Source organism: Corylus avellana, chromosome ca3 (genome assembly GCF_901000735.1).
Source record: "Corylus avellana chromosome ca3, CavTom2PMs-1.0".
Taxonomy (NCBI): Eukaryota; Viridiplantae; Streptophyta; class Magnoliopsida; order Fagales; family Betulaceae; genus Corylus; species Corylus avellana.
Window position 1 is genome coordinate 17,331,736 of NC_081543.1, and position 24,597 is coordinate 17,356,332.

At 35.5% G+C, this 24,597-nt stretch overlaps 4 protein-coding genes across 5 annotated transcripts; 3 read left to right on the forward strand and 1 right to left on the reverse strand.

The window, feature by feature from the left end:
- Nucleotides 1–228: 228 nt before the first annotated feature.
- LOC132173814 (mitogen-activated protein kinase 19-like) lies at nucleotides 229–5,934 on the forward strand. Of its 2 annotated transcripts, none has more exons than XM_059585426.1 (10): nucleotides 229–674; nucleotides 1,827–2,235; nucleotides 2,392–2,519; nucleotides 2,641–2,700; nucleotides 3,649–3,798; nucleotides 3,877–4,053; nucleotides 4,218–4,429; nucleotides 4,542–4,643; nucleotides 4,971–5,134; nucleotides 5,273–5,934. In XM_059585426.1, the coding sequence occupies exons 1-10, from the start codon at nucleotides 651–653 to the stop codon at nucleotides 5,695–5,697; spliced, it is 1,851 nt and encodes a 616-aa protein (XP_059441409.1). In that variant the 5' UTR covers nucleotides 229–650; the 3' UTR covers nucleotides 5,698–5,934. The 2 variants fall into 2 exon arrangements, with proteins under 2 accessions (XP_059441409.1, XP_059441410.1); XM_059585427.1 differs by having other exon boundaries at nucleotides 3,898–4,053.
- A 1,993-nt stretch (nucleotides 5,935–7,927) lies between these two features.
- On the forward strand, nucleotides 7,928–10,374 carry LOC132175212 (receptor-like serine/threonine-protein kinase At1g78530). The gene is made up of 5 exons (XM_059587083.1): nucleotides 7,928–8,212; nucleotides 8,294–8,632; nucleotides 9,201–9,455; nucleotides 9,548–9,681; nucleotides 10,048–10,374. Exons 1-5 carry the CDS (start codon nucleotides 8,077–8,079, stop codon nucleotides 10,246–10,248), a joined length of 1,065 nt encoding a protein of 354 aa, XP_059443066.1. The 5' UTR covers nucleotides 7,928–8,076; the 3' UTR covers nucleotides 10,249–10,374.
- A 2,072-nt stretch (nucleotides 10,375–12,446) lies between these two features.
- Nucleotides 12,447–19,151, reverse strand: LOC132175213 (fatty-acid-binding protein 3, chloroplastic). Its single transcript, XM_059587084.1, has 5 exons — nucleotides 18,590–19,151; nucleotides 14,450–14,551; nucleotides 13,341–13,496; nucleotides 13,008–13,222; nucleotides 12,447–12,825 (listed from the first exon to the last, which is right to left on the reverse strand). Exons 1-5 carry the CDS (start codon nucleotides 18,822–18,824, stop codon nucleotides 12,667–12,669), a joined length of 867 nt encoding a protein of 288 aa, XP_059443067.1. The 5' UTR covers nucleotides 18,825–19,151; the 3' UTR covers nucleotides 12,447–12,666.
- Nucleotides 19,152–21,185: 2,034 nt separating this feature from the next.
- Nucleotides 21,186–23,614, forward strand: LOC132176074 (glucan endo-1,3-beta-D-glucosidase). The gene is made up of 4 exons (XM_059588194.1): nucleotides 21,186–21,552; nucleotides 22,880–22,908; nucleotides 23,075–23,309; nucleotides 23,409–23,614. Exons 1-4 carry the CDS (start codon nucleotides 21,489–21,491, stop codon nucleotides 23,432–23,434), a joined length of 354 nt encoding a protein of 117 aa, XP_059444177.1. The 5' UTR covers nucleotides 21,186–21,488; the 3' UTR covers nucleotides 23,435–23,614.
- The last annotated feature ends 983 nt before the right edge of the window (nucleotides 23,615–24,597 follow it).

Below are 24,597 nucleotides of genomic sequence, written 5' to 3' on the forward strand. Positions count from 1 at the left end.
TTATTACATCAGTCTAGTAAAATGAGGTAACATAAAAGTATAAAACGTGCTATTAAACCGAGTCAAATTTAATTTCATTTTCGCTTTTTATTTTTTGATAAAATAAAAATTAAATTAAAATATGAAGCATTAAAAAACGCTAGAAAAGGCAGTGCAGCATCCAAGCGAGATCCTCTTACAAAATGCGCTTGAAAATGAGTGGATAAGGAAGAACTCCATGAGACTTCCCACGTATATAAACCACACCTTCCTTTCATTTTTTCTCTCTCTCTCTCTCTTCTCTCTCTTTGTGTCACTGCTACTCCAGTTTCTTTATTTAAACTAGGGTTTGTGCGGCACTCAAAATCCCCAAATTGTCCCAATTTCGTGGCTCTCAACTCAAATTCGACGATTCTCGGTCGAGTTTGAACTAGTTTATTGGTAATTGGGGAGGTTTCTGGTGGATCTGGGATTTCAGTGGTGGGGGATTGAGATTTGGATGTGGTGTATGTGTGTAAAGAAGCGTTAAGAAGCGTTTCGGGCGAAATCTGAGGGCGGACTGTGGGCTCGTGATCCGGATTTGGTCTTGCTGGGGCAAATGCGGTTAAGTTTTGCTCTCAATTATTGAAATTTTCCATTTTGATCTGAAAGAAAAAGCAAGAACAAAGAATATGCTGCAAAATCAGCCAAAGAAGGTCTCTCTATCTCCCTCTCCCTCTCGTTCTTTCTTTCTCTGTCTCTCGCCATTTGGTTGATTTGGGGTTGTGATCTGTTTGGTTGCTGAGAAAGTGCATGCTGGGAAATGTGAAAGACTGATTTTTTTTTTTTTTTTTGGGGTGGGGGGTTGTTGTTGTTAGGTAAGCTTATACTTGTGATCGAAGACGATGAATAAAACGTAGGATGTAAATTGAGCAGACCTAAGTAAAAGAAAGAGAAATAAAAATAGAAAATTGAATTACTGGATATTGTGAAGCATAACCTGTGCCAAATATAGCTTTACAGGGTGTTGATTCTGTTTCTTTTCTTTTGTTGTTTTTTTATTTTATTAAAAAAAACAAAATTATGGTCAAACTTAAAAGAACAGTATGATCTTTAAATGAACATGTGGGTGTTGGATTGATGTGTGTCGGCCGTAAGAATTTGATTTTGATGGGTTTGGATAAACAATTATTCAGTTGATTTGGATAAACAATTGTGCTTTTGCTAGGACCTAAAAGCAAACTATTGATTCTGTCTTATGTGGATTTCTTTATGGGCTTTCTTATTCTTTTTATATATACGGTTCTGTAATTCAATTCCAAGAAACGGATCTGGTCTCTTATATTACTGGTTGATACTTCATTACCGCAAATTGTTATGCTTTATTTCTCTCTAGTGCCAGATTCTATTCCCTTATTATTATTTTTTTTTGTTGGGAGCTCATATATTCTGTATTTTTTTTTTAAAACAAAATTAATGCTTTGAGTTAAAATTTTATGGATCATTGAAAGTTGCCCATTTTGGCTATGTGATTGACCGATGAGGTTGGAAACTTGGATTTGCGACAAGGATCATGAAACACTGAAATACTTGAAAATTATTGTTTAGAACAATGTTTGGATTTTGTTGATCTCAGGCTATTTTCTTGTGGGTATGGTTAGTTTAGGGGACCTGTAGTGCATGTATGAATTTTGTGCACTGCTAGCCTTATACTCTTAGTTTTGTATGGTTAGTGAGAAAGGGTTAATTCCCTGTTTACACTGTATATAGCGTTAATTCTTTGATAGTTATTTGTTGTCTGGACTAAATCATCTGACTTAAGATCCAAATAATACACACAAATTTGACTTAGGTTTTTCATTTTTCAGGACCTGAAGGAGATTGATTTTTTTACTGACTATGGTGATGCAAATCGATATAGAATTCTTGAAGTTATAGGGAAGGGAAGCTATGGAGTTGTTTGTGCAGCAATTGACACACATACTGGCGAAAAAGTCGCAATAAAAAAAATACATGATGTTTTTGAGCACATCTCTGATTCTATACGGATCCTGCGTGAAATAAAGTTGCTCAGGCTCTTACGGCATCCTGATATTGTTGAAATTAAGCGCATCATGTTGCCACCATCAAAGAGAGAGTTCAAAGACATTTATGTTGTTTTTGAGCTAATGGAATCTGATCTTCACCAAGTGATTAAAGCTAATGATGACTTGACGCATGAACACCATCAGTTTTTTCTTTATCAGATGCTACGTGCATTGAAATATATGCATACTGGTAATTTCCTTGGCATGTGTGTGCGCTCTTGCTCTATGTGCTTCCTTCTGTGGTTGTTGCTTTTCCCTTTAGTTTTATTTTTAATGTTTGTTGGGGTGGGTGGGTTGTCTGGAATCTGTTGTGGGCATTGACATGTTTTAGGTTGATTGGTTGCAGCAAATGTTTATCACCGAGATCTTAAGCCGAAAAATATATTGGCAAATGCAAATTGCAAACTCAAAGTTTGTGACTTTGGATTAGCAAGAGTTGCATTTAGTGATATGCCAACAACAATATTTTGGACGGTACATTGTTTTCCTATACTCTTACATATTTAGCTTTATGGCAGGCATTGGCTGATATATATATTCCCAGTAGTGAGTGAAGCGTCATCTTTTATGCTGTTTCTTTCAATTTACTTTGCAGGACTATGTTGCCACAAGATGGTATAGGGCTCCGGAATTGTGTGGATCATTTTTCTCAAAGGTATATGGCTTGTCTTCCATGCACAGCTTATGTGCAGTTTCCTCGTTTGCTTTACTACCCCTATGTTAGCAGATGGATAGCATCTCCCAAATTCATGTCATTTATGTTGATGGATTTAATTTGTTATGCATGCTGTTTTGTATAGTCTTGACATTCTCTCGGTTTCCAGAATTCATCATCTTGCATGATTGTTTCTGGTTAATTCATTTTGCAGAGATCTTTACCACTCTTCAATTTTTAGTAAAGCGTTTTTCAGAGGCACATTAGAATAGTTTTTACTGAGTTTGATGGGTATGTATCCAGGAGCACTTTTCTTACATCATTCACCATATTATCTCAAACGAGTCATATTAGAGATTTAAATATCAGTTATTTGTTTAGTACCATTGAAAACAGTGGAAAACTTAAACCTAATTTTGGTGATGTGGCATGAAGTTTGAAGTGGAAACTCATATTGGATGTTATAATGTACTGGACTCATTGAAGTTCAATTGATTGCTGGTTGAATTGCAACTTCACTCCAATCTTGTATTTGGAAGTTATTTAGGACTTTATACATGCGTATCGAGCACCTATGAGCGGAAAGATTTTAGACCAGGGTTTGAATGGGTATGATATAAGCAGTATGGTATATTTGTTCTTTATTTATCCCATCCCTTTTAGCATCTCTACGTAGTTTATCCTCTATCCAGAAAAGATGGGTATAAACATTGAAAATCACATTTTTAGAATGTCTCCTAAGTGCTTATAGTAAGCAGTAATGCCTAGATTATAATAATTCTTGTTCAGGGAGGACTGTTGAACTGTCTTGGAAGTTTACATATCTGTCATTCAGGTAATTGTGTCAGGTTATGCCAGTTTCTCTGAAACAGTTCAATTGCAGTGTCAACTTTCTTAGTTGGTAAAAATAAATTGTTAGTCTGACTTGTTCTTATATCTTTTTTACAGTATACACCTGCAATTGATATATGGAGTATTGGCTGCATCTTCGCTGAGATACTGACGGGGAAGCCCTTATTTCCTGGTAAAAGTATTATTCATCAATTAGATTTGATCACTGATCTTCTTGGGACACCTTCACCAGAAACCATTTCAGCGGTAAGATACATCTCTCTGTCTCTTTATCTCTGTTGTTATGCAAGTTATAGTATTGCTTTTTGATGCTCTTGATATTAGATTTGTGTTGAGCATATCCAGGTTCGAAATGAGAAGTCGCGAAAATATTTGATAGAAATGAGGAAAAAACCTCCTGTGCCCTTTCAACAGAAATTTCCAAATGCAGATCCTCTTGCACTCCATTTATTGCAGAGGCTGTTAGCATTTGATCCGAAGGATCGGCCAACTGCCGAAGAGGTCTGTGTTCAATATTTTTCTTCTTGTTTGAGTACTGTCTGAGATTCATCTAGCCAGCATATCTATGAAGCCTCTTAATGATTTTTTTTTTTTTTTTTTTTTTCTAAAGCCTTTTCTTGCCCAAAATAATATCATAGTCCTTTTCTTTCTATTTATCTTCTTAGGCATTGGCTGATCCTTACTTTAAGGGACTTGCCAAAGTTGAGAGAGAACCTTCTGCTCAGCCAATCTCAAAGTTGGAGTTCGAGTTTGAGAGAAGAAGGGTGATAAAGGAGGACATCAGAGAACTAATATACCGAGAGATACTAGAATACCATCCTCAGCTGCTCAAAGACTACGTGAATGGAACTGAAGGCTCAAATTTCCTATATCCTAGGTTTTAAAAATTATTTTCACTGAGAACTGTTGCGTGTTTTTTTTTTTTCTTCTTCTAAATGTATTTTTTTTTATACTTTTATGGTGATTTGTTGCATGTTACTTCATTGCAGTGGTATATGTCAGTTCAGAAAGCAGTTTGCACATCTTGAGGAAAATGGTGGTAAAAGTTCACCGGTTTATCCTTTAGAGAGGAAGCATGTCTCTCTCCCACGGTAAAGGCACAAGTTCAATCTAACTTCAGCGAGTGTTTGTGTTGCCTAGGCTTTTCCCCCATACATGGAAAGTATGTGAGTGGAACCCTCAACAGGCCATCATAGACGGCCTTTCTGTGTGTGCTCGTGTGCACACACACCCATGCTTCCTGGGCTCCCTCACATTAGGGCAAATTATGCCTTTTGGAAGAGTGGAACTACAAACGAGTCTAATTGTTAACTCAGTAATGGAAGGGTTAAATTTGGAATGATTTTACCGCTACAGGAATATTGTGATTTTGCTATAGGATATCCTGATAAGTGTGGTTTACTGAACTTTATTTGCAGGTCCACTGTTCACTCAAATACAATTCCTCCTAGCACACAGAAAAATTTGACTTCGCATCAGAACCGGCAAATTGCAGAGCAGGCTTCATCGAATTTTAGGTCAATGGATGCAAGTTCTGGAAATCCATCTAAAGTTTCACGGCCTCCACCAAGGGTTCCAATAGGTGTGGCATTCTCTATGTTTGTTTCTCTGCTTCCTTTCTTTGTCAAGCAACAATAATGCCATGTTTGAGGGAGTTCTGAAATCTGCCCAGATTCTCTAGTGTGATTGTGATGTTTTTTTTTTTGTTTTCTATGAACAGCAAAGCCTGGTAGAGTTGTGGGACCAGTACTGCCTTATGAGGATTTGAGAAGTATGAAAGATGAATATGGTTCAAGGATGTATGATAGAAATGCAGTTCTTACTCCTCAGGCAGTAACTCAACAGTGGTTTCTAAAGACTCACACGGCGAATCAAGAGAAATCTGGGTTTGAGGAGGAGAGAGATTTGTCACAAGCCAAACCCCAACAATGCAATGTTACAGCCAAACCAGCCTCGGGCATGGCAATGGATGTCAACACTAATCCATATATCCAACCGCAAACCAAGGGAGATCAGTTGAATGATCGAATTACCATCGATGCAAAACTGCTGCAGGCACAGTCACAATTTGGTGCAGCTGGCGCTGCAGCTGTTGCTGTAGCTGCTCACAGGAATGCAGGAGCTGTTCAATATGGATTATCTTAAGTGGCCTGGACTGTGGGATAGTTAGGATCTCTTCCCGGAAAGAGGAGGTTTCTCTAGGTTTTATCTACTTCTACTTGTTTTTTTTTTATCATGTACATGTAAGTACATATATCTCATTCTTGAAGCTAGTAATAAAATAGATATTTCTTAACACGTCTCAGAGATGTCATCTTGGTGTTCATCTTATGCCTTGTTTGCAGACACAAAAAAAAAAAAAAAAAACAAATAAATGAAAAAGTGCTTTTTGCAACTTCTTTTCAGAATTTTTTTAATTAAACAAAAACAACGGTATTTTGAGCATTTTGATAAAAACATTAACAGAAAATCCTAACATAATAGTGTAATTAAAAGAAATTTAAAGTTTGTTAGAGTTTAAAAACTCTAGAATGGTGGTATAAAAAGAAAGTTCATATCAGAGGTTTCTAAAGTTTTCCCTTTTATTTTTCTGAGTAATACCCAGTCAAAGTTTACTGCCTTGCGTGCACACAATGGAAAAGGTTCTTCAATGGAATATCGGCCGCCCATCTAAAATCTTTTCGATGTCTTGACAGATCTGGAGTGCTGAAGCCAACACTGTGCGTTTAACGACTCCCCCCATTTCCCAAACCAAGTGTTGACTAGTCAACGATTTAATCCAACCAATATCCTCCTCCATTTGACAGAGAAGCCACTCACCTGTGAGTCCTTGTACACCAATTTCACCTGTGAGGCTGTGAATTGCATTTCTGATTTCTTTTCCCTAGCAAAAATATTTGACTATCTTAGAGTATAAATATCACATTGTCCTCATTTTTCTGTGGGCAGTCTTCTTTCATTCTAAATTTCTGAAATTTTTTTGAATGATATGACAACAGTTTGTGTGAACGTAGTTGCGAGCTTCTACTCGAGCTGAGGACAAGAAATAAGAACTTCATAACAAAAAGGCAAAGGAGAAGCAGTTACATTTAATGGTTGATAAACGGCGGACAAGTAATCCAAAAAATTTGTGAACTTGTGGGACTTACCTGAGCCTTCCACGAGAGATAGTTATACAATCTTGTGCGAGAATTAAGGAGTGTGGTGAGTGTTGTGGGTGGGATGGGTGCTGATCTGGTGGTGGAGCGGAAAGTGTTGGCGGGGTCAAATACGAAAAGTCCGGAAAATAAGGGATTCGGATTTGGACCAATAGAGTTTTCTTTCAAATTATTAAGTTGAAAGAAATTTCTCATACTCAGTCTTATAAAATGACATGCGTTCTTTGAGATCCAAGTCCGAACCTACCAAGCCCAAACCCCAACAATTTACTGCTCTAATTGAAGTTTTATAAAAGCTTTTACTTGCCCAAACTGATGATGATGTTGTGTTCTTATCCCTAAAAGAGGATGTTGTTTCGGGTTCGTGAATTCTCAACTGACACAAAGGGCAAGGACAGCCGGACAGGTGGTAAAGAATAAATGGTTACAGCGTAGAATCTCACATGATTGCATTCTTGCTGCCCTTCACCTTTTGGTGGGATGTGCTGTCACCCTTCTTTGAATTTTGCTCCATTTTCACCACTCTCATCATGCCCACCGTGTTCCATGCATTCAACTTTTGCGGCCACATGACATTATCCATAAAAGTACCTTCCATTGTACTTATTGTCTACATGTGAATATCACCTACATTATATTATATTATATTATACATTCACCCAATAAAGTATACTACGAACTTAGTTTAGATTGATAGCAATTTAGACAGTAAATATACAAGAATTTTTATAAAATTCATTTGCCTCCATAAGTTTTGGTCAGCTCACTCACTTGTTGGAACAGGTAGACCTCATCAAGCTCCCTCACATTTTCTACTTAGATTACTAACAATTCAACTAAAAAATTGCCAAAAATCTCATTTCATACAAGTTCTCTCAATTCAGACAGTAAATGTGAACAAGTCTCTATAAACCCTATCTGTTCCAATAAATTTCACACAACCCATTCACTTGTTGGGACACATAAATCTCATATAAACTCTCTCATATTTTCTACTCAGATAAAAAATTGCTAGAGATTCTGGTCCGTACTTACCAAATTAAAATGTAGCATGTTTCATGGAGTCGGCATGCCCGGATACGTACATAAATGAAAATGTCAAGAAAGGTACACGGACAAAAACAAAGCTGTCCCTTCCTCACGTGATAATAAAGCTAAGAGCCCCCCATCTGTCTCAAATGATCATTTATCAAAACCATTCTAGCTGCTTCCTTCATAAACTTTCCCTTCATTCACCCCTCAACTTGATTATATATATTTTGATTCCAATTAACATTTTATTTGGATATTTTCCATATCAAATTTTGAGACATTTTCCAAGTCTCTGCAATACTTCATCTAGCCTTGAAGCTCTATTAATTTGTAAATGGGAAATGCTGTGGTCTTAGCACTGTACATAACAATATGCTGCGTTGCTTTTGTTATATCAAAGATCATCATTTCAGTCCTCCTCTATAGGCGATGGAAAAGAAGGCACATGGTTTATGAAGATGGCTTCTCAGGTATATACATCTATATACAGAATTAACACGATATCAGAGCGGAGATTCTGAGTTGGAATCTTGTCTCCGTGGCATATGCAGGTGGGAAGATGGTGATGTTCAGGTCTCCAATGATGCAGTCTCTGAAATCTGAAGTGTTGTTGAAGAAGACACTGAAACTGAGCAACAAGGACATCATTGGGCGTGGAGGATATGGCACAGTTTACAGATTAGCTGTGAATGAATCAACAGCATTTGCTGTCAAAAGACTGAGTAGGGGAACTGCAGAAAGAGATCGAGGTTTTGAGAGAGAGTTGGAAGCAATGGGAGACATAAAGCACCGCAATATTGTAACTCTTCATGGATATTACACTGCTTCTCACTATAATCTTCTCATTTACGAGCTCATGCCTAATGGAAGCCTTGACAGCTTCCTGCATGGTATGCTTTTCTAGCTTCAAACCCAAGCTTTTTTTTTTTTTTTTTCTGTTTATATTTTTCTGAATTAATATCTTTCTTTCTTATGTTCATTGACATGGAAACTTGTTTGTAAGGCTGTAATCGAATCGAGTATTGAATGTTCAAGTTGGGTTTGTTCTATTTTTTTTTTCAGACACGAGCCGAGCTCGAGCTTATCACCGTGCTAAATAATTTATTCAAGCTATGTTCATTTATTTGTCAAACAAACTCAAGCTCAACTTATTGATTTCATATATGAAGTAAATGTCGCGATTGTTTAATTTATTTATAAATTCATAGTAATTATTAATTATTTAATTGTTGTTAAGATTTATTATTTGAGTTTTTAGTTAAATTAACTCGAATCTTAAACAGATATCGAGTTTATATACATTCATTTCACACACATAAACCCACTCATATTAACACAAAATACACACACATATATATATATACACACACACACACACGTACATAAACCCAGTTTGTTTTAAATTTTCCATTTATGTTCTGTTTTCCTTTGCTCTAACAGTAGACTATGGTACTGCAGGAAGAGCTGTGAACAAGAAGGGTTTGGATTGGGCAACCAGATACAAAATAGCAGTAGGTGCTGCAAGAGGAATATCATACCTTCATCATGATTGCATCCCTCACATTATTCACAGAGATATTAAGTCAAGCAATATATTGTTGGATCAGAACATGGAGGCTCGGGTGTCTGATTTTGGCCTGGCAACATTGATGGAACCAGACAAGACTCATGTTTCTACATTTGTTGCTGGAACTTTTGGATATTTGCCTCCTGGTATCAACCACCAAGCCTTTATAGTTAGTCTCCCCTGATCTTGGATCTTGTGTGCCTAGTAATACTAATTTCTCATCACTTATGTTCTGCAGAATATTTTGATACTGGAAGAGCCACGGCAAAAGGGGATGTTTACAGTTTTGGGGTTGTCTTGCTGGAGCTTTTGACAGGGAAAAAACCAACTGATGAAGAATTTATGGAGGAGGGAACTAAGCTTGTGTCATGGGTAAGTTACTGTTAAATTCCCGCTTATCAGATTGCTTAAGCACATGAAATATATAATTCTAATGGGAATTAAATTGTGGATTCAGAGTTTGAACTTAGAATTTCGGACTATAATATTATGTTAAATCGTCACTTATCCCAAAAGGTTTGGCTGAAAGTACGGTTGACAAGTTTTGACATAACCCACAAACCCGATACAAATCTAATATAAAATTAGAGAGTTAGGGTTGAGAGGTCTGACCCGCTTAATTAAATTAAAAATGTCTAAAGCATTTGTTTGTTGCAAAGTGCTTGAATGTTGCACCTCTCTAAAGGATTGATATGGTGATTCAATTTGTTTGAAATTGTTCTGTTAATGTTTGAGCAGGTGAAGGCAGTTGTTGAACGTAAGAGGGAGGAGCATGTACTCGACAGTAGCTTAGAAAATTGTCCAGTGGATGAGATTAACAACGTATTCAACATTGCCTTGATGTGTCTTGAACCAGAGCCCTCCATGAGGCCTACAATGGCTGAGGTTGTCAAGATGCTTGAGAAGATAAAATCAGACACAGTTGTAACAGATTGCTAATCTTCTCTTAATGACAATTTCTACAAGCAAAGCTATTAGTTTAAGACATCTGTCCTGATTGCCCTAGTGACCTAAGCAGCTTCTGCAATTCTATTGCATTGTTATAGATTTAGGTGGTTTCTTTAATATGATGTAAGTACAAAGACGGAATCAATTACGAAGAAAATCACTATCAAAGATGGAATACAATTAACCCTAATGAGTTGGCTCAAGTGATAAGTCATTTGGCTTTGGTGCTTCTTAATGTATCAGGTCAAATATTCAACTCCCTTTTAGTACAAATAATTTCTTGGGTCACGCCTGTGAGTGGAAGCTTGAGCTTTACCTGACCTGTGTGAAGGGGTGCTTTGCACGATGACCCAGAAATTTAGTTGGGGCAAAGCCCCATATACCCTAATTATCTTTAAAAAAAAATGGAATAGAAAATCACTCGGAACCCAAAAACCACAATACACTCATATCTCATTATTACATATAAGATCTCCAAATGAGAAAACAAAAGTACGAACTTCTCTCTTGTGCAATCCTGCCACGAGCGAAAAAAATAAAAAATAAAAACCCTCTTAGTTTCTCTCCATGTATATCACGCTCTCTGATATCACTCCTTTCAAACGAACCAAAGTCGGTTATGAAAGTTGGCTAAAAAATACCCATGCGTGCCAACCAAAAACAAGAAAGGAAAAGCAACTTAAATAGACTCACTGACTTGATATGTTCCAAGTCACATGTCCACAAATATCCATCTTGACTTAAATCATATCAAGTCACAATACAAATCTTCTTAAGAAGTCTCTGCCAATGCCCCTAAGTACAGTCGCAATCTACAAGTACCTCTCAAGTTCAAGCATCACCGTAACTTAGAATATAAGACATGGTTTAGACATAATATCAAGCTTTTCTACCGGTCAGGTTTGCGACAAAGCTTTCTCAGCTAACTTCATGATACAATAGCAAGACAAACCAAAAAAGTCTCTTTGGAGCACTTCTCCACTCTGGAAAATAAGTCTACCAACCCTCCTGTTCAAAAATGGGAGCCTACTCCATGTAGAGATCGAAATAAATCTGCGTAAGCAATAAAGGTCTGATACCATAAAATCGAGAGAAGGATGAGGTGACGTAGGTTTATCGTTATCACTCCAACCGATGTGTTTAAGATCATTTTTGACAGTCATCCATGAAGGCTTGTCCATGCAAGCAGCCATTTGTTTTTACTCTTAGAAGCAAATCATTCATGTATGTTCTGGTTCGGGACCCTCTTGTGATCCCAGCATTGGAGAAGCCCTTGCAGCCCTGCTGGCCACTCAACTGATAGTCTCTCTAAGGCTTAAATCTTTCATCTCAAAATGAGACTCTTCTACAATCATTCTGATCCTCAACCCTGATCTCATTTCTAACTAGAACATTTCCGCCATCATTTCAGATACCCTCCTCACCATTCCTACTTCCTCAAATTGGAAAGTTAGAAAAGTCAACAGAAGTGCCAACTTCACATCCACCATGTGGTAAAATGGGTTACCTCCAGAAGACACTATGGTAGCATTCATCTCCCATCAACTTGGGCTATCTATCCTCATTGACAATGGAAAGGATCCCCCAGCCTCAACTGTTTTAGTTGTCTCAGCTGTTTTTGTTGTTTCTCTAGTTCCATTAAAAAAATAAAAAAAGAGAGATGGATTCACATTGAGAGTCTTCTTGCTTCTGCAAAGCGAGGGACCATCAACTTGGGCTATCTATCCTCATTGACAATGGAAAGGATCCCCCAGCCTCAACTGTTTTAGTTGTCTCAGCTGTTTTTGTTGTTTCTCTAGTTCCATTAAAAAAATAAAAAAAGAGAGATGGATTCACATTGAGAGTCTTCTTGCTTCTGCAAAGCGAGGACAGACCTCAACCTATTTCCAAACCCAAACTAATGGGCCTACCTTGCACCACCCCCAATACCTTCTGCACCAGTACCTAATGAAGCCACTAGACCAACAAAATGCCATACATTGACATAGTGATACAGCATTTCAGAGATTGATTTAAGAGACTCAGACGGCAAAAGTTTTTTCTCATGAGCAATTACCTGGCACTAGGCAGAACAGGGGGAAAAAAAGGTCTAAAAACAAAAACTTGTAGCTTTGTCAATTAGGGAAACAACTGCTGCTCAACTGCTGCTCAACTGCTTGCAAAATTTAGCCTGCAAAAGTATGAGGGAATATGCAAGGAATCGAGAGATTAAACTTTATTAAGAAACCATTACCAAAATCTAGTGGGCGTTACTCTGATGGTTCAGAAATGTACCTTTTCTTTCAAATTCTACAACAATTTCCCAGCCAGGTAAACATATGCTGATTAGATTGACAGGAGCTCAAGTAATCAAGAATTACATACAGTATATCTGAAAAACAAGTAATTTAAGAAACGAGCTCATCGCATCTACTTGAGGATTGTTGCCAACTCCTTGGAAACTGAATCTTTCAAGGAGGGAGAAACGGGTGCATTTCCAAAAAATACATCAAAAAGAGCGCAAGTCACATTCCCTGACTCAATCTCAGCATCAACACTAGATGGAAGCCCATTTGATGAGACACAAACCTGAAAGTGACAATAAATCTTGATGGATCAGTTCATAACAAAATCACTATAAAACCATGTGAATGAATGTGTAGAGAATTTCGCGAGGGGGGTGGGCGCGGCAGAAGAAGATGCCTTAAGTTTGCAAACATCTATGTACAAAACACGCTTGTAGCAATGTTGCATATATAAGTCAGACTTACAAGCATTTTCGATGGATCCAACCAACTCAAAAATATGAAAGTTCCTTTCTTAAGGGGTCGCCCTTGGAAGATGCTACGGAATGTGGACAGAGCAGATTCATCAATGGCAGCGGGTGCTTTGATTCGTGGGGAGATGGCATTGTCTAAGGCATCCCAAAAAGTTTTACCATCAACATCTCTGACCAGAACAATCTGTAATGATTTCTCAAAAGGAGCTGTGATTAAGAAAAATGACACTATCAACTTTCAAAAGTCACTTTTGCGACAACTCTCTCTCTCTCTCTCTCTCATAGAGCAAGAAAGCATGAACATATATATTTTTTTTGTCCTTACAATTAAAAATTGAGTTGAACAAGGAAGGACTCCCCTGAATCTCAGCTGTTGATTTCCCTTTCCAAGCGTTCAATTGATTTAAAATAGACAGATTTACATACAGTCCTGCAGCATAGACCTTAACACCAATGATTGCAAAAACTTTCTCCCTGTATCCTGAAATTATTCCACAGCCAGACAATCAAAATTATCTTCGAACCCCTCTAGACAACGGTAGGGTTACTTGAGTTAAAAAAAAAGCATTTCAAGAAAAAGTTACTAAAATCTAAAGACTTCTTACACCTGCACATAGGTATTCAAGGTGAACTAAAACACTTACATTGCTATGAAGAGAGCAAGTTCCTCGTTTAGTAGTCTTTTGATTGCTCAAAGCTATTGAAAGAATAAAATGTAACAGCTAAGAATATCATTGCCACGCATTTTCTAATGAGTGAGTATGACCCCTAGGGGAGAGAGGGGAAGGGGAACTTCAAACCAATGACCTCCATTTTATAAGGAATGAGCCCCAACCAATCATGCTAATCCTTAGGGTTAGCACTACCACAGTACTTCATGAAATCAAAGTTGAATGATGGATAAAAAGGTTTCATCATATTTTTGATCCCCAATAACCATTGATTTTCTTAATGTAATTATAAAAGCCACCAACACTGCAGCTCATGCAGTGGTGTCATAAGTTTTCTAACGAGTGGCATTTTCCAAAGTAATTGTCCCTTCATTCTTTCAGCAAGTATTATGAATTACAATGGAAAGAATAACAAGAAGCCTTGTACGAGATATATAAGATATATGCGGTCAATACCAATAGCCTATCTCTCAAAACAGGTTTGAACAACTCAGTCATATCCTGCATTTGGAGAGCAAACGAAAATTGCCTCAAATAAAATATCTATAATCCTGCTCCCATACACAAGTACACAAGAACAGGAAGAGCTCCAACTTCTTCAATATTTTGTTGTTCTGTTTTTTCTCTTATAAGCCATTGCAAGTATATATAAACAGTGACAATAATAGCCAATATTCTAACATTTTATGTATGTTTCATAGGTTCTACGAATGAGCTTTATTTTTTCTTAAAATGAATGCTGTATGATACTAAGGAAACTGACCAGTTCCAAGCAACGACAATGAACCCGAGCATCCTGGCAAACTGAGAGACCTTTGAAACTTCACATTTGTTGTTGGTTCCTCGGTGTATTCTGCAGTTCCAACTGCAGCCAAGAATTTAAAGAGTAAAAGATGTCAGAATTTTGTTGGAATACAATTTAAGAGTTGAGAAAAAAAAAAAAAAAAAAAAAGAGGAAAAATAGAGAATGTGATAGCATATACTTCTGTTCTCTCAAAAGCTTCCAATCTTTTCATTTAAATAACATCAGCCTCTACTTCACTAATATGGTTAGCAAAACGATCGGAATCCAATCCTTCATAAGCTGAGTTCTTTCATCCTTCCATCTTAAAATTTTATTTAAGAGTTTGACCATTTCTCTAGAAAGGAAAAGTCAAGTTTTCATGCAACCAGATTCAAAGCTTAACAAGTGATCAGATGCTATAATATAAAAAGTAAATAATTGAAATATGGAAAATCCGTCCTCTAAAATAGAAACCTGGAAAAATATGCCATCTAAAATCTATCAAACATGACATTTTCAAAGAAATCAAGGTCCTTTTTCTGCTGGCTGCAGGGCTATCATCAAAATTTTCTAATACAAGAATATACCCAACTTCCAAATTCATGCCAATTTTGAGGCCAAAGATGGATTATCTTTTACTTTTAGTGGAAACATTCTCTAAGTTTTCTTTAATCAAACTGGCATAATGAGAACCATGGCATGCAAATTTCATGTTTAATTAAAAGTAATTAACGCTTAAACCTTAAAGTGCATGCATTAGCTTAAATATGATCAACCACAGTTCTTGGTAGCTTATGCAAGGACTCAGAGTTGGTCACATAAACAACTGTCTAATAGCATTAAATTATTAATTTTTTTTTTAAAAAAAAAAAAATGTCTCAGAATATACAATGAAATATAGAAGATACGACCAAAAAATATGGTTTTGAAAGACATGGCAAAGTAAAACTCGTATGTCCAAACTTAGTATATTATTGCTTCTCGTGACAGTTGATCTTGGTACTGCCACTCAATTAGCTTAAATGAGCATGGTATTTAATTGGTCAATCGAGAGGAATTTCATGATGACAGTCCAAGTAATAGTAGACATTCGTTTGTAAAAAATGCCTACAATTCCACCTTTTTGAAACTGAGTTATCAAGGAATGAAACTAGTGCATAGTCCTAAAGATTGACAAAGTTTATGGAACCTTCTTCATTGAGAGTCTGAGACAAGACAATTCTTTTATTTCATCAAAATGCAAAATGAAAAATTGTTACCAATATCTCCCCTTGAATCTTCATCATTTCTGTTAGCTTTTCACTCAACCCTTGCATTGGCCTTCTTAGGAAGGCGATTCTTCATTACTTAGGTTTCACAAGTTAACACTGATTTGGTATCAAGTTTCTCCATATCAATCCAGCTACCATCATTTTCTCCCTCCAATGTAACATTAGACTGAACGTCAAACATCTTCCTGATGACACCCAATTGTATCTGATACAGCCTTGGCGATCAGAATTCACAGAAAACAAAACACTCTTTAAGTAAGCCATGACGATTTGAGAAAATTAGAAGTAAGCCATGACACTTTTTTTTTTTTTCTTCTAATTTTCTCGAATCGTCATAACCCATGGAAATAGTATAGGGTTTCCAACATACTAAGATTTCATCAAATATGATATTAACGGTAGAGAATCACTTTCTTACCGCATATTAAGCTATAAATAAATCAGTGCTAATTTCATTCTACCTAAAAATAAATCAGGAACCAAAAATATTTGTAACTATATCAGAACCAAGGGTGATAAACTAGAGCTAAATACCATGATCAAGCAAAGTTCATGGATGAAACAAATTATCCGGACTAATTGAAAGCCTTTGTAATCTATTTCCTCAAGACAACTTCTACAAAAATAATCCTCAGATTCATTGGTCTTATTCTCAACTAAATTGGGCACAGTACTCAACGGGCTGTTACGTAACTTTTACCCTCAACTACTTGGAACTGCCTCACATTTCCATAAATTCCATTTAATGTCTATTTCAAATCACTAATTGCCAAAATATTGGATAGTACCACCCAAAAGCAGAAGATTTCGGCATCCACTTTTTGTATTTTCCTTGCACAAAAAATGTGGGTTGCTTATATGATTACATTTCCAGCATGTTTAGAGAGTTATCAGTTACCTCTCTCCATGTTATCAAGGATTCAAACATACATTCAAGTGAAGATAAGGATAGCATTGGTTGTGATAAATATAATATTAGCTAGCTTATCTTATCTGTAAACCATTTGTAATTTGAATTCATATTTGTAATTTGAATTTATATTTGTAATCTCTATGTCATCTCCTGTAACAGTTCTATCTATATATATATACAAAGCCTTAATCACAATTGATGGTAAGGCAGTATAACCCAAACAGTAGAGTAATATTTCTATCACATGGAATCAGAGCATTCCTAGACTAACATCATTTTTTTTTTCTCTCTATTTTTATGGCTGCTTCATCCTCTTTCGCCAACCCAATGACTTATCTCACCATTCCCTCTTCCTTCCCTCACAAACTAATGCAAACCAATTATTTAGTTTGGAATCTTGCTATCTTGCCTATCAACAAAAGCCAAGATCTTCAAGGCTATATTGATGGTTCTATTAAGAGCCCTTCTCCAATCATTACTTCCAAAGATGATGCCGGAGAAATTTCATCCCAGAACCTAGTTGGGCTTCAATGGCACATGTGTGATCAACTTATGCTTAGCATCTTGATCACCTCTCTCACTGACAACATTGTTGTTCATCTTGTTAAGTGCCTCACTGCACGGGAATTATGGCTCACTTTGGAAACTATGTTCATTTCCAAAGCCCGTGCTCGCTCGATGACACTTCACCTTCAGCTTACCACTCTCAAGAAGGGAAGCATGTCAATCACTGACAATTTTCAGAAATTCACCAAGCTGGTTGATACCTTGGCTGCCCTTGATAAGCTAATGGATGATGATGATATTATGTCCTTTCTCCTTGCAGGACTCAACCGTGAATATGACTCGGCTGGGAAGTGCCCGTGAGAGACTAGAGGAGGCGTAGTGGCGCTGAGCTGGGCCGTGAAAAATCAGAAGAGGCGTGTCGGGGCTAGGCTGGTAATGGGTGACGTGAAGAAAGGTCACCGGAAGCGGAGAATGGCAACCTCTAAATGTAATGATGTTTTTTTTTTTTTTTTGTCATCAAGCGAGCATGGGCTTTGGAAATGAACATAGTTTCCAAAATGAGCCATAATTCCCATGCAGTGAGGCACTTAACAACGTGAACAACAATGTTGTCAGAGAGAGAGGAGATCAAGATGATGAGCACAAGTTGATCACACATGTGCCATTGAAGCCAAGCTAGGTTTTGGGACGAAATTTCACTGGCATCATCTTTGGAGGTAATGGTTGGAGGAGGGCTCTTAATAGAACCATCAATATAGCCTTGAAGATCTTGGCTTTTGATGATAGGCAAGATAGCAAGCTTCCAAACGAGATAATAATTGGTCTGCATGACTTTGTGAGGGAAAGAAGAGGGAATGGTGAGATAAGTCATTGGGTTGGCGGAAGAGGATGAAGCAGCCACAAAAACAGAGAGAAAAAAAAAATGATGTTAGTCTAGGAATGCTCTAATATTAAGTGATAGAAATATAACTCTAGTGTTTGGGTTATACTACCTTACCATCAATTGTGGTTAAGGCTTTGTATATATAGATAGAACTGTTACAGGAGATACATAGAGATTACAAATATAAATTCAATTTACAAATGGTCTACAGGTAAGATAGCTAGCTAATATTATCTTTATCACAACTAATGCTATCCTTATCTTTACTTGAATGTAGGTTTGAATTCTTGATAACATGGAGGGAGTTATCACTTGATAACTATCTAACTATCTAACACAGCACTATCAGTTCTTTCACATGCAAATAGGGTAAAACCCATTTGGAAAATGAGGAAGAAAAGTGGCAATATAATCCATAATCAGCTATTTCTTCCACATAGCAACTAAATCTCAAGAAAAAGAAATAGCTGTTTCTTCAGTGAAAATAACAAATGACAATATGAAACAAGCTTATGCAACCGAAGAAGTTAATGGAATGAATTTACCTGAAGATGAAGAAGAAGCATTTGGAGAGAATTGGATCTGTGTTACACCGTCTCTGTAGGTAGAAAAATAGAGAGGGTATGTGGAAAAGAGAGAAAAAATCTGGGTTTGGCACAATGACACTGTTGGATTCGGAATTCTTCTCAGAAAGCAAATTCTGGGAATGGAATCGCAGGTTATCGAAGGAGCTGGAGCTGAAAGCCATAATGGAGTGGAGACTGCAACTGCTCCGAGCATTGTGAATTGGAATTTCTGGGAAACAATTTTCCAATTGTTTATTGGATTCTTGTTACAATCGAATTGGTTACAATATCATCCAGTTGTAGCATAAGGGTCTATATTTATTTATTTATTGGTTTAACCTGCATCTCTTTTAATTACCCAAAAAACAAATCTCGTTCTAAACAAAGAAACGGCGAAAATTGTTGAATGAAAATTCTGTTTGGGTATTGTCAGGATAAGGATATCCTAGAGGCTAGATGACAAAAAAAAGGGCGAAATTACAGAGGAAAGCATTAATGAAGCTTAATGATTTTGATTTTGACTGTTGAGCACCCTTATTTTGGAGTTCTTCATCAAATTGAATCACCCCACGTACATATCTTACCAAGCTTGAATCTTTCGTTTCCTTGTACTAATTTTGCTTGATTTCAACTATATTGCTGTGGAATGAAGGAATATTGAGGTTAGTGTTTTAGGCATTAACAATTAATTTAGGGAATATTTTTTTTTTTTTTTTTTTTGGGTTGTATTTTCTTCAAATTGATGGCTTGAGCAAATCTAGTTGAGTCCTTTTTTTTTTCCTTTTTTTTTTTTTTTTTGAGTAGTTGAGTTCTCTTAAGGCATTTGAATAGAGTTCTTAAATTGTGTTTGGTTGTGATATTAGTAGCCAGTAAAGTATCATTTGGTTATGTATCTATCCCTTTCACCTGATTATTGTGTGATAAATGCATTAACATAGAAAATGTATACGTTTAATTATGGACATAGGTTTCTTCCAAATTGGATTAGAAAAATTTATTTCAACTTAATCTATAAAAGTGACATGTGTCCCTTTAACATGTAAGATGCACATATTTTTTTTAATAGTATAGATAAAGTTAAAATAAATGTTATTAAAAACTCATGTAAATCTCACATCTTATTAAAAAAATGGACACATATTATTTTTATAGACTAAATTAAAAGAAATTCCTCAAACAAATAAACTAATAGAAATGAGTCAGATAAATGACTTGGCCCATAAAAGATAACCAAAAAAAAAAAAAGCTATAATCAAAGGCAAAGCAAAAGGGATCCGAAAGAGGCAATCCTTTCGGAATCCTTACAAGGGGCACAACAACAATAACTATGTAGGATTCTATTTGCTAATATGAGGACCAAAGTGAATTCATGTTCTTTTACTCGTCGGTGCTTGGCAATTCAGTAGCTGTCTTATTCTATTTCCATCTCTATTTTGTTTGGCCAAATTATTAATCAATGTTTAGTGGCCAAATTAGTATGCCGCCAAAAATAATAGTTTTTAAAAAAAAGTTTTAACATTCTCTAGTTACATGATAACATAAAAAGTTGTTTTGGTTCAGACCTTTGGGTTGTGGATGTAAACGTTATCTTAACTTTCGGGTTGAAAACGATAAGCTTTGGCTTGGGGTTCTCTATCCTCAGTGCTGAGGAATAAGAGCTACTTTGGTTTGAGTATGTTTGGTGCAAATCTGCTGTTTAATTTGAAAATTAGTCATAAGTTAACGAATTTTGTTTGAGTCTAGAATATAATACGTCATCTTTGACGCTTGTAACCTCGTAGCTTCGGCTATAGTTGCTTTAGAGTTTTTGCTCTGTGTTATTTGAGTTTTATGCTCATTTATCAATGAATGAGACTGAACTGATTTTTTAAAAAAAACTAAAAAATAAAATAAAAAATTGTAAAAAAAATGTTTTTTTTTTTTTTAAAAAAAAAAAGTCTACATTCCCTTTAAACTACAAATTTGAGATGGAGATGAGCCCATTAGTATAAAATATGAGCCTATGAGGGGGAAAAGTGTCATAATTTTAATGTTGAGACAATTTTATCCATCTTTTAACACTAATCAGCTCCACGTCATTTCATTTGATGATCCTATTTATCAAACTATTATCTAATTGACAATTTTATTTATTTTTTTTCAAAAGTACTCTTAATAATTTTTTTTTTTTTTGAGAAATACTAAAAAAAAAAATTTCCATCTCATTTCCGTACAATGAATAAATGAATCCATCATTGAATTTCTAAAATTCACATATAAATCTCACAAATTTAATAATAAATTTTTGTAAAAACAATATGAATAGGAGGTGGGATGAAAAATAATATGTAATATGAATCAATTTTTTTTTTATAGAAAACTAAAAACTAAAAAAAAAAAACTTATAGCAATAGTAGAGTAACCGAGCCACCCTTGACAAAATCAAAATGAAAGTAGCCGAAGCATCAATCTGGCTTGGCCCTTGGGGTGATGTCCGCCGACAGTTTCAAGGAAGTGTTGTGGCTTCTCTCTCTCAATTCTCCTTTTTTTTTTTTAACATATCAATCAAATCTTGGTAAAGTTACCATTCTCGGGGCAAACAGGGCCAAGAGGCAAAGGAAGCACAATAGTCAATAGGACAATGATGGTGAGAAAGAAGACACGAAGTCTCATCATTTGCCCCCTCTCTCTCCGTTCTGTAACGGCTCAACCCGTGGAATGATGACGATATAATTTATAGCCGTTACAGCTTTCCCTTTTCGATCAATTTATAAATAAATAAAACCCAAACACTTTTCCCATCTGTCAACTCACCACTTTCTCCCCATCATTCTACTTTCATCACAGTGAGTACTCTTGGCGGCAGCAGCAGCAGCAGAGCATCCTAGTACACCATACGATGATGATGATGCCTAAGCTGACGATTCTCTCTCTCTTCCTTCTGCTCTTGTCCTTCATTTCAGGTATATATTACAAATAATCCCACTTCTCCTAGGTTTTCCTCCCATCCATTTACACTTGCTTTCTCCCTTCAACTTTCATGTTTTCTCGATGATTTCAAGGGAAATCCGGCATTTTTTGTTTGCGTTTTCGTTTTTTGTGGAGAAAATGGCGATGGCTTTTCATGGTCTCCAAGGAGATCAGGAATTTTGGTGATGATTTCAAAATAAGAGGAAATTTTTTGGAGTTTTATTTTATTTTATTATATCTTAGTGATTTCATTCTAGTATCATTTTATATCTTTTTTTTTTTTTTTTTTAAAAAAAATCCAGGATTTGGTTCAGATGTTTTAAGTTTGTTTAGTGTATGAAAATCAAGAGAAGATAAATGGGAAGGAGGAGTATTAATTAAACCCTAAACTAAATTATTGTTTTTTTTATTTAATTTTCTTGAAAATAATTACTTGAGTACATGGGATCTTTTATATGCTACAATAAATGTTTTTAGATTTCAATATTCAATTCACCCCATTTGGATCATATATAACTCCAAAATGAAAAATAAATTACATATAACCCCCCACATGAAGAAAAGACACACAAGTCACATCTTTATTTCAGCCTGTTTAGAATTGCGTTTAAAAAATAGAGTTTTTAAGTCAAAAAGAGCTTTTGAGCAAAAGCTTCATTTTAAAGCTTTTGCCAAAAGTATTTTTTGGCAATTTTTAGGCTTTTTGAACAATTAAACAAAAGTATTTTTTGGCAATTTTTAGGCTTTTTGAACAATTAAAAGCGCTTTTAAATTTTTTACCAAATGAATAATTTTTTCTTCAAACGCATTTTTTGAGTGTTAAAAGCACTTTTAAACCTCTCAAACGCAATCTCAAACAGACCCTTAACCTATGAGAATTCCAAAAGGCACCTACCTTTTATCTTTCTTTCTTTTATTTTTTTCTTTACTAGAAGACACAAACCCTTTTCCTTTGAAATTACTGGTAATAAATTTCTTAAATCTAGTTTAGTACCCAATATTTAGATCTGAGCTAGGCCCTACTTTTCTAACTTTATTTATTTATTTATATTTTGAAATGGTAAATGCACTTTCACATTTTCCTTAAGAAACGATGAAAATTATTATTAGATTCAAAAAAATTACTAATGATTCATCCATTAAAATAATGTGCAAACTTTTTTATTTTATTAATTTTTTACAGCAAGAGGGTAATTGTAAATGTGCAATTTAAACTTTTTTGATTAAAATAATCCAGTAAGTGTGGCTCCTAGTACAGTATTTTTACTTTTCAATGCATCCAAGTGGAAACTTGACAAATTCCTGCTTATTATTTTGCAGAGGGAACTTTGACTTCGGCAAATGAACAGGTAATATGAAAAAATAAGATTTTTTTTTTTTTTTTTTACTTTTTTTCTCACAAAAATTCAAATTTTATTTCACCTTTATATCACACTTTTTTTTATATATATATAAAAAGACATAATTATTGATTATTTTATTTTATTTTTTTAACATTTATATTGTTGAGTGCAGAAAACTTGGTGTGTGGCGAAGCCATCATCTGACCAGGCAACTCTTTTGGCAAACATAAATTACGCATGCTCTCAGGTGGATTGCCGGATTCTACAGAGAGGTTGTCCCTGTTACTATCCCGACAACCTCCTAAACCATGCCTCTATAGCCATGAATCTCTACTATCAATCCAAGGGAAGAAACCACTGGAATTGTGATTTCAGGGGCTCTGCTCTCACTGTCATCACTGATCCAAGTAAGACCCAGAAATTTTCCAAAACAAATTTAACTGATAAGCATTTTTCCCACGATGAATAATTAATACTGAAACATTTTATCTTTTGTCGAATTGCAGGTTATGTGAACTGCATTTATGCATAGTTGGTCGGAGTAAGAAAGCTATTGTGTTGTGTGGAAGATGAACTTTTCATGAAATTAGCTTGTAGTTTTCTAAGAGTATGTAGCCACGTGGATATGAAATATGTTAATGAAGCAGAGAATTAGCAAAAGCTGTGAATGTTTTGATTTAGATTCTCTATATAACAAATGATGTTTGTGTCTTTTTATATATATTACTGAGAAAAGCATACAAAAAAGCTTCGATGTGGGACAAGCTTTTAGAGAGACATAATAGCTTGGACTTCCAAATATGAATGATCAATTAACTTAAACTGCCTGCATGCCTTGTTGATTTTGATTTTGTTATCAAATAGGTTGAAAAGGCAAAAACATAAAACATCATGAAAATATGCTCTACTTTATTGTCTTCTTCATTGAAGCTTTATTAACTTTACACTTTATACTTGTTGGATCCAAAATGATCCAGCTAAACTTTTAAATTGGGGTGTATGAATTCTTCTCAATCTATAAAAATGATGTATCCATTTTTTAATAAACACGTGAGGTGCAAATGAGTTTTGGACATAAGTTTTTTCTAAACTAGTCTGAACGAAATATTCCCAAACTCATTGATAATAGTGTCAAGTGTCTATATATAAACATTTAAAAGATACATTAAATTCTTAACGTCATTAATAGCAGTTTACTAACTTAGACTAAATTTAATGTGCTTTTTAAATATTTATAGACACTTGGAACTATTTTAAATGGGTTTGAGGAGATATTTCATTTACACTGGTTTGGAGGAAATTTGTGTCCATGAGTTTTTAGTAAATTTTATTTCAACTTTGTCCATGCTATTAAAAAAACATGTACATCTTACATATTCAAATGATTTATATTATTTTTATAGATTGAGTTGGAGGAAATTTCTCCAACTCAATTTGGAGGAAAACTCTGTCCTATGAACTTAGCCTTCTTCAATACCTAAAAAAAAAAAAAAAACAATAGAGGGGTCATTAGCAGGCTACTAGTCCTCAGACTGTAGGTATTCCACGCCCAAGTTAGTGCTCCTAACCTATAACGGGAGAAAATGGAGAAATGTTATAGGAAAGAACCCCTTTTTAGAGAAGAAGCCCTCTTGAGTGTAGAGGAAGAACAGAAATCTATTACCTGAATGTGAAAGAGAGGGGACCTTATAGGTC

Coding starts and splice junctions, on each gene's coding strand:
- LOC132175212 (XM_059587083.1), top strand. CDS start 8,077: ATGGGAAATGCTGTGGTCTTAGCACTGTACATAACAATATGCTGCGTT. Junction 8,633..9,200: donor CCTTGACAGCTTCCTGCATG/GTATGCTTTTCT, acceptor ATGGTACTGCAG/GAAGAGCTGTGAACAAGAAG. Junction 9,682..10,047: donor GAACTAAGCTTGTGTCATGG/GTAAGTTACTGT, acceptor ATGTTTGAGCAG/GTGAAGGCAGTTGTTGAACG.
- LOC132176074 (XM_059588194.1), top strand. CDS start 21,489: ATGATGATGATGCCTAAGCTGACGATTCTCTCTCTCTTCCTTCTGCTC. Junction 21,553..22,879: donor GCTCTTGTCCTTCATTTCAG/GTATATATTACA, acceptor ATTATTTTGCAG/AGGGAACTTTGACTTCGGCA. Junction 23,310..23,408: donor CACTGTCATCACTGATCCAA/GTAAGACCCAGA, acceptor GTCGAATTGCAG/GTTATGTGAACTGCATTTAT.
- LOC132173814 (XM_059585426.1), top strand. CDS start 651: ATGCTGCAAAATCAGCCAAAGAAG. Junction 2,236..2,391: donor ATTGAAATATATGCATACTG/GTAATTTCCTTG, acceptor GATTGGTTGCAG/CAAATGTTTATCACCGAGAT. Junction 4,430..4,541: donor TCAAATTTCCTATATCCTAG/GTTTTAAAAATT, acceptor ACTTCATTGCAG/TGGTATATGTCAGTTCAGAA.
- LOC132175213 (XM_059587084.1), bottom strand. CDS start 18,824: ATGCTCGGAGCAGTTGCAGTCTCCACTCCATTATGGCTTTCAGCTCCA. Junction 14,552..18,589: donor TGCTTCTTCTTCATCTTCAG/GTAAATTCATTC, acceptor TCTTGGCTGCAG/TTGGAACTGCAGAATACACC. Junction 13,497..14,449: donor ATTGTCGTTGCTTGGAACTG/GTCAGTTTCCTT, acceptor GAATAATTTCAG/GATACAGGGAGAAAGTTTTT.